The sequence below is a fragment of the Perca flavescens genome, chromosome 12 (genome assembly GCF_004354835.1).
Source record: "Perca flavescens isolate YP-PL-M2 chromosome 12, PFLA_1.0, whole genome shotgun sequence".
NCBI lineage: Eukaryota > Metazoa > Chordata > Actinopteri > Perciformes > Percidae > Perca > Perca flavescens.
This window is the reverse complement of record NC_041342.1, coordinates 24,968,215-24,983,988: the sequence shown is the minus strand read 5'-3', so window position 1 is coordinate 24,983,988 and position 15,774 is coordinate 24,968,215. Positions and strand designations below refer to the sequence as shown.

The 15,774-nt window shown below is 39.4% G+C and overlaps 4 protein-coding genes across 5 annotated transcripts; 3 read left to right on the top strand and 1 right to left on the bottom strand.

Moving 5' to 3' along the window:
* Nucleotides 1-1,383: 1,383 nt before the first annotated feature.
* nedd8l (NEDD8 ubiquitin like modifier, like) lies at nt 1,384-3,830 on the bottom strand. 2 transcript variants are annotated; one of them, XM_028592997.1, is made up of 5 exons: nt 3,744-3,830; nt 2,950-3,143; nt 2,091-2,138; nt 1,910-1,992; nt 1,562-1,801 (listed from the first exon to the last, which is right to left on the bottom strand). In XM_028592997.1, exons 2-5 carry the CDS (start codon nt 2,965-2,967, stop codon nt 1,678-1,680), a joined length of 273 nt encoding a protein of 90 aa, XP_028448798.1. In that variant the 5' UTR covers nt 2,968-3,143; nt 3,744-3,830; the 3' UTR covers nt 1,562-1,677. The 2 variants fall into 2 exon arrangements, with proteins under 2 accessions (XP_028448797.1, XP_028448798.1); XM_028592996.1 differs by lacking the exon at nt 2,950-3,143 and having other exon boundaries at nt 1,384-1,801; nt 3,748-3,828.
* An 88-nt stretch (nt 3,831-3,918) lies between these two features.
* On the top strand, nt 3,919-6,638 carry zp3f.2 (zona pellucida glycoprotein 3f, tandem duplicate 2). The gene is made up of 9 exons (XM_028592995.1): nt 3,919-4,028; nt 4,119-4,303; nt 4,393-4,496; nt 4,572-4,663; nt 4,738-4,918; nt 4,999-5,104; nt 5,179-5,267; nt 6,092-6,183; nt 6,266-6,638. The coding sequence occupies exons 1-9, from the start codon at nt 3,962-3,964 to the stop codon at nt 6,358-6,360; spliced, it is 1,011 nt and encodes a 336-aa protein (XP_028448796.1). The 5' UTR covers nt 3,919-3,961; the 3' UTR covers nt 6,361-6,638.
* A 1,044-nt stretch (nt 6,639-7,682) lies between these two features.
* zp3f.1 (zona pellucida glycoprotein 3f, tandem duplicate 1) lies at nt 7,683-9,705 on the top strand. The gene is made up of 10 exons (XM_028593271.1): nt 7,683-7,811; nt 7,904-8,070; nt 8,145-8,248; nt 8,350-8,438; nt 8,529-8,709; nt 8,801-8,906; nt 9,017-9,102; nt 9,265-9,356; nt 9,447-9,521; nt 9,592-9,705. Exons 1-9 carry the CDS (start codon nt 7,688-7,690, stop codon nt 9,509-9,511), a joined length of 1,014 nt encoding a protein of 337 aa, XP_028449072.1. The 5' UTR covers nt 7,683-7,687; the 3' UTR covers nt 9,512-9,521; nt 9,592-9,705.
* Nucleotides 9,706-10,560: 855 nt separating this feature from the next.
* Nucleotides 10,561-15,470, top strand: LOC114565426 (RING finger protein 212B). The gene is made up of 13 exons (XM_028593470.1): nt 10,561-10,820; nt 11,915-12,041; nt 12,160-12,212; nt 12,326-12,400; nt 12,686-12,792; nt 12,887-12,992; nt 13,102-13,130; nt 13,233-13,273; nt 13,379-13,403; nt 13,945-14,011; nt 14,731-14,788; nt 14,928-14,958; nt 15,071-15,470. The coding sequence occupies exons 2-13, from the start codon at nt 11,942-11,944 to the stop codon at nt 15,144-15,146; spliced, it is 768 nt and encodes a 255-aa protein (XP_028449271.1). The 5' UTR covers nt 10,561-10,820; nt 11,915-11,941; the 3' UTR covers nt 15,147-15,470.
* Nucleotides 15,471-15,774: the final 304 nt, after the last annotated feature.

The window sequence follows — 15,774 nt, the reverse complement described above, 5'->3', positions numbered from 1 at the left end:
TTTCAGAAGACTGTGTATAGTGACACAAGAACAATGGGCACGATACGGTCTACAAGATCTATTCTCAGCAAAAAAAAAAGAAACGCCCTGTCACTTTCTACTGCTTTTATATTTTAAGCAAACTTAACATATGCAAATATTTGTATAAACATTAAAAGATTTAACAACGCTCATCACAGACATGTGACTAACAGAAATGGAATAATGTGTCCCTAAACAAAGGGAGGGGGGGGGTGAGGGGGTCAAAATCAAAAGTAGCCCTCAGTATCTGGTGTGGCAACCAGCTGCATTAAGTACTGCAGCGCTTGTCCTCATGTACTGCGCCAGACTGGCCAGTTCTTGCAGTTAATGTTGCCATCCTGTGTGGCCGGGTTGGGTCAGTGGGTAGAGCAGGCGCACATACACTTGGAGGTTTATGCATCGACGCAGAGGTCCAGGGTTCGAATCCGACCTGTGACGATTTCCTGCATTTTCTCCCCCTCTATCTCACCTAACTGTCCTGTCAAATAAAGGCAGAAAAGCCCCAAAAAGAATCTTAAAAAAAAAAGTTTCCATCCTGTACCAATCCTATGCAGTTGTTACACGTGGTCAGCTGTGCTTACTGTCTCCCTGTAGCGCTGTCTTACAGTAGGGACATTCTGCTGTCCTCGTGCCTAAGGCACATTCATGCCGATTAGCAGAGACCCTGGGCGTCTTTCTTTTGGTGTTATTTTCTTTTTGACTGTTCAACGGGTGCGTGTTCATTGTTTACGGTTCATTGAACAAGCATCGAAAACAACTCTTTACAATGAAGATCTCTTAAGTTATTTTGATTTTTACAAAAGTATCTTCAAAATACAGTGTCTTGGAAAAAGGGGCGTATCCTTTTCTTTTTTGCTGAGTTTATATTTCAGATTTTAAGTATATGAGCACAATTGACCAAGTCTATGAAAAATCTCTGATACAACCCTTTGTAGAACAAAAATAGTGGGCTGTAAAGACATTTAGATGAAGCCAGTGTATCGCCTCAGTAATTTGATGACTCCTCTCATAATCATGAGCCTCCATTTAAAACCACTCTGGTTACTGGATGTCAGCAATGGTGCTCTAAATGGATTTCAGTGGAATCTCTTACCAGACTGTTTCAGATAACTACCTTAACTAAGATGTAAAGAAAAGCCCAGGATGAGTATTCTGTCGTAAATTGTCTTTAAATCTGTTTCCTGTCATTTTCTAATAAAAATCAGTTTTTAGAATCGTCAGCAGGGACTTGTGTGTGTGTGTGTGTGTGTGTGTGTGTGTGTGTGTGTGTGTGTGTGTGTGTGTGTGTGTGTGTGTGTGTGTGTGTGTGTGTGTGTGTGTGTGTGTGTGTGTGTGTGTGTGTATTAGACGAAGATGCTTAAATCAACTTCAGCATTTATTCACAAGCAAAAAGAACACTGTTTTCAAACTGTCTTTTGTACTGCATCAACTGGTCAAAATCAGAAAGCCAATGTGGGCTTACAAAAAACATTTACAAAGGAATTAGAACGTCCTTTTCTCGTTATTGCCGTTGTTGGTTGATTATTTATTTTATTTTTTATTTTTTTGTGCGTCTGCCCAGGAGCGTGGGATTTCAGATCTCTGTGCTGAAACATGGTTAGACGGTGACGGACACCTAAAGCGTTGGCACTCGCTGGCCCCGTGACAAAAATCAACTCATGACAAGGAGGAGAGGTGTATGCAGGGCCTGTGGAGCGTTGAGCCACCTCTTAGCGCCAACACAAGATGGAGCACCGAGCCTCCCTGGATCTTGTAGTCGGCAGCCGTCTTCTCATCATTCCTGGGAGCAAAACAACAGGAGAGAGCACAAGATGGTTTAGAGAAGACTTGAGAAAGAGCCTCTCACAGTGACTACAGAGCAAGATGAGTTCATGTTGGAGGAACTCACATCTGTTTTCCACTGTAGATGAGTCTCTGTTGCTGCGGGGGGATCCCTTCCTTCTCTTCCACCCTCTCCTTTATTCGCTCCACCTTCATTTACACATAAACAAGACATTTAGAAATGGGACGGTGCCTTGAGAGTCAACAGAATACAGGTTAGTGTGTCGTTTTTCTAGCTTATATTTCACCTTGTCTGTGGGCTCAATGTCGATCTCTATTTCTTTTCCAGTGAGAGTCTGAAACATGACATTAACATGATCACATCAACAGCACCAGCTTTGGTTTCTGAAATTACACATACAGCCTGAAACTACCGTTCAACCAACAAGGGAGAATTCACAGGAAAAAAAAAAAAAACTGTCCTTTTTCATAGGTTTGTCCGATTTACACCAAATTATGTGACCCGTCAGATTTTCAGCTATATTGTCAATGCAAATGTTTTTTTAATCATGGCCACACATTGTATTTCCAAGGATGTAAAACAGACAACACCTGCAAATCTTTACAATGGAGAATCTAGATCCAGAGAATGTGTGGCATTTCGCCTAATAAAAAAACCCAAATTACTGATTCATTATTTTTTCTGTTGTTCAACCAGCAGATTACGATTTATCGTTCCAGCCACAGTATCGTAATAGAACAAACCGGTGTCCAGTAGTGGTCTACTATCCTCTTAACGGAATCCCGAGGGTCCCACATTTTGTTGTAACACCGGCCAAGGAATTGGCTAACCTGCTTTGATGATGCGTTCAAGTTAGCAAGCTATCAGATAACAACATAGCTACTGAATGGCGACAAGAGTTACCCAAAGAGCAGAATGTGGATAGCTAGTTGGTAGCCCCACTTAATATTGAGCCAAAAACCAGGCAGACATTTTTGGTTTATCATAGAATGAGATACGTGTACGTTAGATTATAATAAATTACTGCCCCCGGCCGAAAAATGAATCAGCGAACCGGGTCAGTTTTGTTAGCGGGCTAACGTTAACCCAATAACAGCGACGAGGCAGCGAAAAAGTGTAAGCGTACATAAAACCAATGGCCTTACCTTAACTTTGATCAGCATCTTGAATAAACAAGGTACAACAACTCGAAACTGGATGAACTGTTAACTGACCAAAACAATTGATATACTTGCAAATTACAACCTCCTTCTCTGTCAGACTTGAAGCTACTTCCTGTGTACAACGCTAAACCCTCCGGACGTGATGGCGTTAAATCACACAGAAAAGTGGTTCCGACCTGATCAAAAAAATAAAATAAATCTATCAGCTATTTCTAAACTCACAGCAGCTTTTACATGGACATCAATATTTACATAATTTACTTAAGTTTTTTTTTTTTTTTTTACAATAATAACCCTTATTATTATTATTAATATTTCATTACAAGTCAAGACAAGTACAATTTCACCCAAGAAAAAGTATGAAAATAGCAAAAAAAAAAGGTGCTATTACATTAAAGGATCATTACTACTCACAGTAATATGTAAGCATTTTAATATTGTAGCTTGTCCAGGTGGATCTAATTTGAACTATAAAATTATACTGTTGAGTAGTTTCATCTGAATCATTGTATTGTTTCATAACTGACCATGTTGTGTAGCCATGTCAAATATTATTCTGTAAAATAATAAGTTACTAGGGCCATGTTCAGCCCCGACTAAACGTAGCAGCACGTTTTTTTAAATTGAAACGGATATATATATATATATATATATATATATATATATATATATATATTAAATGAATGCAGTAGAATCAATACAACATTTGCCTCTGAAATGTAGCAAAGTAGAGGTACACAAAGTATGGTACACAGATAAATCTGAATTGTACTTACGTACAGTAGGCCTACTTGAATAAAAGTAGGCTACAGTTACGTCCCTCTTCATTTAGAAGTTGTCAAAATGGAACACCCTGCAATATGAAATTTTGAAAATGCACAAAAACACCCCAGCATAACGAGGCCCTGCTCTCACACAGGTGTTAATCATTCTGCTAATTTGGCAGGAAGTCTATAAATAGTGTCACTTCCAATGGGACCTGAACCGTTCAGTCATGGTGGCTCAACTCTTCCTTAGTGTGGTAATTGTGTCTGTTTTTGCAACAACTGATGCCAATACAGGTAGTATTTGCACTTGTATGTAGTAATGTGTCAACCTTCTGGTTATGGTTAAGTGTTTCAGAAACTGGTGTCATGAGAATTTGTTTGCAGATATCAAAGTAGTCTGTGAACAAGACTCCATAAGAATCACATGGAGGATCAATGCGGAGTTGGTGCCACATGCAGCTCGTTTCTTCCTTGGAAGCTGCTTACCATCTAAATTTAATGTTCTGCCCAGCGGAGACGGGGAAGCAGAGTTCAATTACAAACTAGTTAACTGCAAGTTTAAAAGACTGGTAATGTAAATGTTTTTAACTAAAATGCCTTGCTGCCTCTTTAGTGTCTTTTAAAACAGTTTTTTTTTTTTTTTTTTTTTTTTTTACAGGTGAAAGGAAAGCATCTCCTCTATCAAAATGAGCTGACTTTCAGACCAAATAAAAGGTCCAAACCTGCTGCCTTTGTGTATCCCATTGAGTGTGCTTATAAAAGGTAGGACTATCTCTTTGAATGAATTGCCAGTTTAAAGCTGAAATGTGAGATGAGAACTTTTTCATTATATTTCAGTCCTGAGGGGTGGGTCCCCACTTTCCTGAACCCTGGATCCAGTTTTTCTGAAGGCCGAGGCAGGCTAGTTTTCCACATGGAACTCCTCAATGGTGAGTTCTCAGGACTAAATACAACAGGATACTCAAAGACCCATTCTAATCCTTTTTTTAACTTTCCCCTACAGAGGAATTAACAAGTGTAGCAAAGACAAACGTCATCCCCCTGGGCTCGTTCATGCCAATATGGGCGGCAGTGGAGCAGAAGTCCCACCAACCCTTGCTGTTGTTCATAGAGGAATGTGTGGCAGCCACTACACCAGAGCTGCAGCTTGACAGCCAGGTTTACCCCATCATTGGCAATAAGGGGTATGATTCAGACATAGATTCATTTTTCCCAATTGTTTTCTGGAATTGAAAGTCTATATCGGAGTTTAAAATTTCTTCAGGTGTCTTTTGGAGAGCGTGAAGGCAAACTCTGTGTTCCTCCCTCGCTACCACTCGTCTGCACTCGTCCTTTTCCTGCAGTCCTTCAAGTTTCCTCTTGGAAATGAGGTGAGAGGGGTAAAGGGTAACTGCTAATAAGGAATATCTTATTCATAACAAATGTTGACTTGATGTGCTCTCAGGTATACATTCACTGTAAGCTGGTTGCGTGGGATCCTGACGTTCTTGATGAAACCAAGAAAGCTTGCCATTATGTAAAGGAGAAGCTGAGGTAATTGATTAAGGGAACCATTTAGACATTTTGGAAAAATATATTAACTTGGAGAGTTCATTAATGGCACTGAAGCTGAAGGAAAGTATATTTATTTTGAATTAATTTAAAACACTAAATGAATAAGCATAGCTTCTAAAATGTTTAACTATTCCTAACTTTTATCCAGTACTGCTTATGTAATGTGTAACTATGTATTTGACTGCACTATATTGTAAATGAAAATTGGATAATTGCTTGCACCAAGGTTTCCTCAAAAGAAACTCTAAACTCAACATGACAGACTATAGAAGAGTTAGTCTTGCTTTGCCAGACCTTTGTCCACAGTGCTGCAGAGGAGGGTCTGGCTAGTCCACATAGAATTTTGGGATGGGAGAAAGACTCTGGTTTATTGGAATTTCTTTAAACTAATCCCAATCGTCATGGGTGGCGCTAAGCACCGACAGAACCACAGTGCTGCTGCAAAATAACCCAGTAAAGGAGCTTGTTTTTAGTCGTGCAACAGAACTCAGATTGGACAGTCAAGCTAGCGGTCTCGATTAACCCTGCAGAGATCTGAGGAGCAGTTAACCATAGTCCTCATAAATTGACCAGAATTTAAAATTCTTGCACAAAGCGTAAGGTAACAGACATCCAGCCAAAAGAATGAAATCCGGCAGCAACTGAGAAATGCCGGAAGTGAAGTTGTGGATAGACTATGGAAGAGCTGAGGTTAAGGTCTTTAACTTTTTTTTTTTTTTTACCTGAAATCTCATGCCAGTATGCCTTATTTGTGTGTTGTAAAACACTATGCTGATATGACTCTCTGTGATTGCTCCTGTCAGATGGGAACTACTCGATGACCCTTCTCAGAGCTCAATTTGTAGCTGCTGTGATTCAACCTGCACGCCTCGCTTAAAAAGAGCTGTCAAATGGGGTATCTCTTTTCTGACAATTTGGGTAGTTTATTTCCATTTTGTGCAGTTTCCTCATGAAGTCCTAATCTATCTCCTTTTCAGAATCCAACGGCTTTAGTCACAATTCTGTGTTGGGACCCCTGATCGTAACTGAGCCGTCCGACTCAAACGTCCGTGACATATCAGAGGTGCAGTGATGAGCGTTTAGGGTTTAAGGTCTTGATGTCCTGAAACGGAGCGTTTTTGTTAAACGCATGACTAAACGGATATGGAAAACAAAGTTCTCAACAGAAGGCCCAGCCCAAGATGATGGAGATTATGATCCCAACAGAGGGGCCAGTAGCAGATGACCTTAGCCTCCTGACTTACAAGACCCTGAGACATCAGCTTTACATGATCTAAAACTGTTGCAGATTAATTTGAATTGTTCATAAATCTTAAACCCTCTGTACAAATAAACCTGGTGTAAACTTCAGTGAGATTCTACTTTTTATTTTTATATAAAGCTGTCTTTGTACATGGTGCCAGTATCAAGACTTTAAAGCCATGGTTTCATATCTGAGCTGTAACCTGTGACACAATTTCTTGAAGTCTAGTAAATCTCACAGCCTGTAAACTAATCTCTTCTCCCATCACTAATTTAGAAGTTTCAATGTGACTGACTCAACTCTCTGGCTGTACAGCACCTGGATTATTTTGGAGGCAAGACTTGTCTCAACTACAATGTGGCCCTCAGACCCATCTTTTATACAGTGTAGGTCATGTGATTATGTATTTACAGGATCTAAATCATGAATAGTGAGAGACAATTTTCTTCTGAATACCTTTCCATTTGTTCCAAGCTCTAGCTGTGAATCATGCCATACATTCTGATAATGCACTAATGCAGCATTGCCCAGTGCCACTTCATGAGATCAGTCTGGCCTTGCCACAGATCATCTATCAGATTTAAAACTTATGAAAGGGTTGTAACTTATGTAATAAACACTGACTGACAAATCAAATTTTTGGACCACAATGCCCTGCAATTGAATGTAGCATGGGGTTTTATTACTTTCTGGCCATAGTTAAAATCCAATAGGCCTGAGTGTAATGGCAAGTGGTTACATAGTAAAAAGAAAACATGCAACAATACACCGATCACACTGTTTACAACTCAACCTGTATGCAATGCCTGCACCGATAGTGGCAAAGAAACAGTTCGAGGTTGTTTGGTTACCTTGTTTCCTCACCTTGCACATCTGTGATTCTTTTTGCTAATATAATGTAAATGATATAAGCATGATACATGTTTAAATGTATGTGTGAAATGTCACTTCATGTCTTATGTAAATTATGAAAAGTGACACATTTCCACCAAACATGACATCTGTTACAATGCCGGTGATCAAGCTGCACCATATCAAAATGAAATGGGTCTAATGTGTGATGCAATGACAGCTGATTTCCAAGCTGTAATCAGCTCGATGGCTGCTGCACCTGAGCCTGTTGACACACATCAGGTGAAAGAGGTTTTCTTGATTAATGTCTCCCAGTCACGAGGAGTCAAAGCACCCTAAGTGTCAGCAGGAGGGATCAGTCGTGATGGCTTTCTTTTGGCAAATTGCACTGCTTTTGAGCTTGTCAGCTGCCATGTCTGTCTATGCAGGTATAATATTGTGGCAGAATGCAGGACAATGTATCATCTTTACCTGAAATTGGCTATAAACTTGAGTTATTATGTGCTCTTATCCCTTACAGACATGAAACTGGACTGCATGCTAGATTTTGTGAGGCTGGTGTGGACAGAGAGCAGATCGCAGGCTGATCTATCTCTCTTTCGTCTGGGTAACTGTTATCCCACCAGCTTTTCAGCCAGGGAGGCTCTTTTCAATGTGGATATCAATGATTGTAACTTCAGGAGAATGGTGAGTAGCACAGTCATACCTGCAAACTCTCAGTACACTATTTTTACAGCTTTAGTGACCGTTGTCTTCCGTAGGTTACTGGGGATCAGCTGACGTACACCAATGACCTGATCTACATTTCCTCTCCTGATTCTCGCTTTCTGGCCTTTGCTCACCCAGTTGTCTGTGCTTTTCAGAGGTGGGTATTCATACTACAACATTGAGTGCAAAGTGAGTAAATGGTCTACAGAGACACCTGTTTAATGTCAGCAGGACCTCACTCTACTTTATTTTGTGCAGGCCCATAGACTGGTATCCTCCGATTTATGAACCAGTGTTTAACACCTTCGGTCTAGGAGATCTTGTGTTCCACGTAGGACTCATGAACGGTGTGTATAAAACATGACATCACTGGAAATGGCAGCTCTCGCAGTGACTCCTTTTTTAACTTAATGACTCTCCTCTATTTACTGCTGTAGATGACTTCTCAGGCTCTGCTGAATGTACTACCTTTCCTCTGGGCTCAATGATCCCCATCATGGCTAGTGTGGCGCAGGGGACCCATCAGCCCATGCTGCTGCTTCTTGAGGAATGCGTAGCAGCTTACACACCGGCTCTGCAGCCTGAAAGCAGTATATATCCGATAATCGCCAATAAGGGGTACTCCTGTTGCACTGGCAATAAAAACGCATGACTCACTGACTTTTTGTCCAGACGCTGAAAGTAAAACAAATGTTGTTTAACCACACAGATGTCTCACGGACAGCATGGTATCACGGTCCAAGTTCAAACCAAGGCAAAAATCCTCAGAGATCCGCCTATCCCTTCAAGCCTTTAGGTTTGCTCCCGGAGAAAAGGTAAACTAGTCTCAATTCTATAGACTATGCATGTTCATCTTTTTAGATGCAGGACTTTAAATACTGGAAACTTCCATGTCTTGCAACCTGCACTCTTCAACTCGACACAGGTATTCATCCACTGCAATCTTGTAGCTTGGGATCCCAATGGTCTTGATGACACAAAGAAGGCCTGCTACTATGTCAAAGAGCATGGGTAAATGTATTGGAATTTTTGTTTTTTAATGATTTAAGGTCTTGAGTTATTCAGCATTGGCGCAGTTTTCTGATGCTGCAGACAAACTGCAGCATGTCGGATTCTGGATTAAATTAGACGTCCATGGAACAATTTGAATGACCCTTTTATTCATTAACTCAGTTGGCAGCTGCTGGACAACGTTGCATTAAGCCATATTTGTGACTGCTGTGAATCCAGCTGCAAGTCCAGGAGGATGAGGAGTATAGCATCAGGTAGCTACACAACTTCTGCTTTATCAAACTGGTCTCATTGTGCTGTACTAACTTCTGTGTTTTTTTTTTGTTTGTTTTTTTTCTTTCCAGGGAAGCATGGAATATTAGAAAAAGCAGTCCTTGGGCCAATTATCATTACTGATGTGAATTCCTGAAGTATCAGAGGTGGGCAAGTTATTGTGCATTTGCAATATATACATTTAACCTCCAACTAAACTTTTTGTTCTCTCAACAGGAATGGCTCCAGAGTGGTTCCTACAATCTGATTTGGATTTTATTTCAGTGTGCATTTCAGATTGTAATGTGGCCATTAAAGATGTAACCACATTTTACTCGACCGCTCAAATGATTAAGCTTGTTTGTGTGATTCTCAATGTGCTTATTTTCATGACTGTTTTCTTGATGTCAAATGAACCTAATCCTTGGTTGAGATGTTCACATCTCCCTTCATATACAAGAAGGACTTGGGATTTATTTCAAGGTGACTTAAATGTTGATCATCAAGTCCAACATAAGTTGGACTCTAAATTGCCAGCGGATCCTGAGCAATCTAGTCCATCACCCCATATGTCTACTGGCTGACTAAGAACCATAATTAAGCTATGAGGTGATGTAGCTTTTTAATTGGAGCGAAAACCTAGAAGGACAACAGGTGTCCTTGGTGTTTTGTTTGGATCAGGGATCTTCAACAGGGGGTCTGGGACCCCTCCGGGTGTCCTCAGTCGATGCAGGGGGCCTTCAAATTAGTCTTAATTTTTGAAGTTATTTCAAAAATGAAAGTCTTAACATAAATCTAACATTATAAAATATAAATCCCCACTGATACGGTTACTGGCCTATATGTAAGGTAGTCCCTAAGATAGCCATCCAGATACAGGTAATGCTAAGGATTCACTCTGCCACATGTTGCAACATTAAAATCTGATTTATAAAATCGTGCCAACAAGTTTTAGGCTATTTTAAAAGCTTAATATTCTATGCAAAAAAGTTATGTATAAAGGTTTTAGGCTATTTTAAGGCCCAGTTTAATATGCAACTTAATTTTATACAATATATGTAGAAGGGGGTCCCTGCTCTGTCTCTCTTTTAGGGGTAATTGGCTTAAAACACGTTTAAGACCCCTGGTTTAGATGACTAGTAAAATAAGCAATGGTGTTTTTTAAATCAGAAAAATAACTTTCTGTGCGAAATGGTGGGTGATGAATTATCCCCTCCCTCAATTGCATACATTTCCAGGTACCTTACTATCTAATAACTCTGGCATATTATACTTATGTCATTGATGTTAAAAGTTGGCTCTATAAATTTACTAGAAACGGGGGTCTTCCTTCCTCACTCATCCAATCCCAACAAAGAACGATATCCGCTATCTGACTTCGGCAGAGGCGGGACTGCACTGCTGAGCCGGCTGAAAAATAACTTTTGTTAGGCTACAACTTCAACTACTTTTGAGCAGGGCGACAGGTAATGTTAGAAAAATAACAAATAAGAGAGCAAATATCTTCTAACCAAAGTGTAATGAAAGTTTTGAGTCAGTTTCTTTCCCTCTGTCTGTAGCCAGCCAAACAGGATAACGTTATTACTTTTCTACAATTAAGCTAGCTAACGTCAGCTAGCAAACAGCCAATAGTATAACGTTAACCTGTTAGCATCATGGATGGTTAGCATTGTAGATGATAGAAGCTAACTTTGTATTTACTTAGAACCATAGTATGCTTAGGACTGTGTGTGTGTGTGTGTGTGTGTGTGTGTGTGTGTGTGTGTGTATGTTGTGGTGTTGCAGAATCATCTCATTCTAAAATGGTTGAGCGTGATACATTTACATTGTGTAATTTGTAGGCAAAAAAATAATCCAGTTTTGTGAAGCCTTAAAAAAAGCTTAATATTAACACTTCTCTACATACTTACTGTACTAGTACGTACATGGCCATGTAGACTATGCAATGCATGTATGTGTGGAAATAACTAGGACTACAACTAACAATTATTTTAATTGTCGAGCAATCTGTCCATTAATTGATTAGTTGTTTGGTCTATAAAATGCCAGAAGATGGTAAAAAAAAATGTCTGTTTTCCAAAGCCCAAGATGACGTCCTCTTGTTTTGTCCACAACTCAAAGATATTAAGTATCTTTTTGATATATATATATATATATATATATATATATATATATATATATATATATATATATACTGTCAAAGAGGAGTGAAGAAACTAGAAAATATTGACATTTAAGAAGCTGGAATCAGATAAAGAAAAAAAGTAAAAAAGTTGGCGACTAATTTAATAGTTGAAAACTAATTGATCAATTAATCTTTGCAGCTCTACAGCTGACACCTTTTGAACATGTCCTTTCAAAACTGTGGGCATTTTTAGCATTAATGTTGTGCAGGGGGATATTGTCATGTTGAAATGGGAAAGTCCACGCCAGGAAAAACAACCCAATACTAAAAGTACTCAAAAGTATGTGACCAGGGGTGTCCACATACTTATGGGGATGTAGAGTAATATTTCATTTCACATAATCACATTTGTGTATTGTAACATCGTGTTTGCAGAGGAGGAGACAACCCACAGGACTAAAAATGGACTGGTTCCACTGTAATCAGTGCTTCACAAGGAGAGGGTCGAAGTTTGCTGTGTCCAGCTGTGGCCACATTTGCTGTGAAGCATGCATTACATCTCGTAAGACAATTATAAGTCAAGTCAGTTTGCTTCCACAACTATAATTATTTAATATCGTGGCTCAAATGAGACAGTTTCAGGCTAGTTATGCTTCTTGTGATCATGTCTTTTCCCACAGAGAAGTGCAGTGTATGTGGGGCCAGCTGCAGTTATCTGCCCATCACAGATGAGGTTGGTGAGTTTCCATTCTTCACTGCAGGTTACTGTCCACTGCCACCAACAGAGAATTAACTTATTTTACTAATTATATTTGCACACATTTTTTAATTTTTTTTTAATCTCAGATGAAGCCACAGGAAAAGGTGTTTTTCAAGGACCCTGTGAAGCTCATCCAGTCACGGCTGGAGCACACTTCACAGGTCTGTCTCCTCTGTGCAGCGGCCACCCAAGCTTCCTCGCTGCTGTCATTTTTAATTGCTATTCAGGGATGTTAAATGTCATAGCAGCCAGTCAATTAATCTGCCAGTGATTCCTTCAACAACAGATTGCGACAGATATTATATTAGATATGAGATTAAAAGCATTACAAATTGTCATTGTCATATAAGAATCACTGAGCTACAATCCAAAAGCCAAAGTTGATTTACATCATGTATTGTTTTCACTGAAAGAATATTTGATTGGGAGGTCTTCATGCTCCTCAGATTGCCCTTTTTCAGCGGAGACAGATGGAGAGAGTCACGGCACACTTCAAGCATAAGTCCGTTGAACTGGAAAGGCATCTCAAGGAAGTCAATGAGCAGAGTTACAGGTACTTTTAGTATTTGTTATTGTTCCTCTGTGACTGTGTAAATAACCCCACTCCCCCCCGACTGCAACGCTATTCCTTCCACATATGTCATCAGAAGGCAACTCTCCGAGCTGAAAAGAGAAAATGCCGACTTAAAAAAGCAGCTTTCAGATCTGAAAAGAGAGACTGCTGATTTGAAAAAGCCACTGTCTCAGCGGAGGGTAAGTCTTCCAGAAGTCTAATAAAGGAAAAGTTCATGCCAAAAAATGCCAATGTTCAGGTAATAAGTTAAGTATCTAATTTAACCTGCACACTTTATGTTTGCCACAGGTTTCTCCAGGACAGTTTCATATAGATGGGTAAAACCAATTTATATTTCAGGACTATTCGGTTTAATAACAAACTTTCCAATATTAAAGTTTTTAAAACGATGTAGTAATAACTTTTTGTCTCATATATAGCACTCAAAGGATGTCACTACCTGTGGCAGTCACCCCTCCAGGTAAACTCTGTGTTAAGTTGTCACAGTTAACATTTTTGGCGTCGGTAGTCCATTCCAAATATTTTGAGCATAGTTAATGAGTGTGTGCATGTTCTCGTTTACCAGTTACCCCTCGTTCAAGAACTATGAGGTATGTATAACATTAGAGATGGTCCGATTCCGATACCAGTATCGGTATCGGCTCCGATACTGCCTAAAACGCTGGTATCGGTATCGGGAAGTACTGGAGTTTATGCACCGATCCGATACCACGTAATAAAGCCCTAAAGAAAATCTACGTTAAAGTAGTTTATTTATGTTCTTTTTCCGTTATAACTGACTGTCAAACTGGAAAATAAAAGAAAGTTCTGTGGCATTTGTGTTTGTTCATGTTTTACAAAGAGTTTAACCTGAGCCAGACAGACAACAAAGATAGAAATAATATCCCATCCATACAGAGATAGTAGTATACAGCTGTTAAAACATAATAAAATATATGACCCAGTGGTATCGGATTGGTACTCGGTATCGGCAGATACGCAAGTTCAGGTATAGGAATTGGTATCGGGAAGCAAAAAATGGTATCGGACCATCTCTATATAACATTGTCATGCTCTGGTGCAAACACCATCACATATCTACACAAATGACTGCAAAATATATTTAATGCTCAAAACATGTCTGGGTCTCAGTTACTTAGGCTCCGCAGAGTCTCAGGCTTGGGCTAGAGACAGAGGTCCCCATCTACCCTCCAACACAGTAAGTATGTTGTGATGTTGAAAAACACTGAAAAAAAACAGATACTTCTATTCTTAGATTATTGTGCACCTTTTTAAAGACCATCGTAGAGGTAGTAACAGTTTGGCAACACAAACCTCTTAATTCAAGGTCAACTAAATAACTTTTACTAAAGCTTTCCAGGAGGTTTCAGCTCAGCTGATGGGAGTTTGTTCTGCTGTTAAGAGATGCCATCTCCATGCAAACTCCATCCCCTCATGACACATTGTTCACGTGTCATCAGGGGATGGCCGAAAGCCTACGCATCTTCCGCCAAAGGCTAAAAACACATCTCTTCTGACTACACTTCGGATAGACATGAAGAAGGAAAAGAAGAGAGGAGGGAAAGAAAAAAAATTATATATTTCTTGAAGCTGCGCTTTCACGTCTCTTTGTAGTTTTGCTTATTTAAAGCTAATGTACTTGCACGTACTACTTGTTGTCTGGAGTTTGCACCTTCAGGGTTGAAAGCACTTAATTGGAAGTCGCTTTGGATGAAAGCGTCAGCTAAATGACATGTAATGTAAACCTCTAGAGGAGGCTAGTAAGTGGACCTTAAGTTAAGATTGCTTTTGTCAGACTACAAGTTCCAAAATGTTCATGCTCAATAATAATAATTCATAGACCAGGTCCTCATTAGCACTAATTCAATATTCAACCATCAACTTTGTACAATTTGGAACTGTTTCTGTTTTTGTCAGACTCCTGGATCCGCTACCTCTATTTCGAGCCATAGTTCTCTTCGTGAACACGTACTCAGTAAGTGTCATTGCAAACACGCTTTTGTAGCTCTACCATAGCTGCTGGGACTAAACTGGATACATTGTTCTTAATCAACTCAGAAATTTAATTGCATTCTGTCTTTAATCAAAATCATTTTGCCTCTGTCTTAAAAAAGGAACACCCACGTCCTTTAGCACTCCTACAAGGTAAGAAATGATTTACAGTTAACGTGTGAGGAAACGTATCAAATTTCTGCATTTTCTTCATGGGAAGGTGTTCACATGTAATTGTTAGTCAGTCCATTTCTGTCTTCCTCAGATCTCAGCGTCAGACTCCTAATGTCTTCCAGTTCCAGTTTATGAGTGGATTATCAACACAGTCACCCAGGCGTTAATGAAATGGCCCCTAACAATTGTGGGGACATGTTTACCGGTTAAGGAGTGCTCAACCACGTGTGTGTTTATCAGGACCGTCACGACTTTGTTGGAGATACAAATTTGTTTTTGCCCAGTAACAGTTGGCACCAATGACTGAATCGTTGAGTATACATATTTTATAATTGTTAAGTTTACATGGATGTCAAACTGGTGTTACCATGTGGTTCCTCTGTTGGTGAATTAACTAGCCACATTGTCTTATTGATCATTGGTTAATTAATGGTCATTTCTGCATATTGTTTTTTTCTCACAACAGAGAATATACATTGATGAAAAATAAATTTGTTGGAGTCATTACAGCACACACAAAAAAACATTGCTTGCACACATGATTAGAAAGGCAAATCCTTTACTGGTTTCCAGTGACACAATTGTGCAAATGAGAAAGTATTCAAACAGGAGAAAATACATGGAAAACATCTGCAAAGGAAGACACGAAGCATTGTGGACATTTCCCCACAGCATGACACTTGCATTAACTTTTGATTACTAATAGAATGCCAAAATAACAGTTATAGACAATGCTTTATCAACATTATGGTCACCTAACCTTTATCCAGACATTTCTAATGAACTAAACTCTAC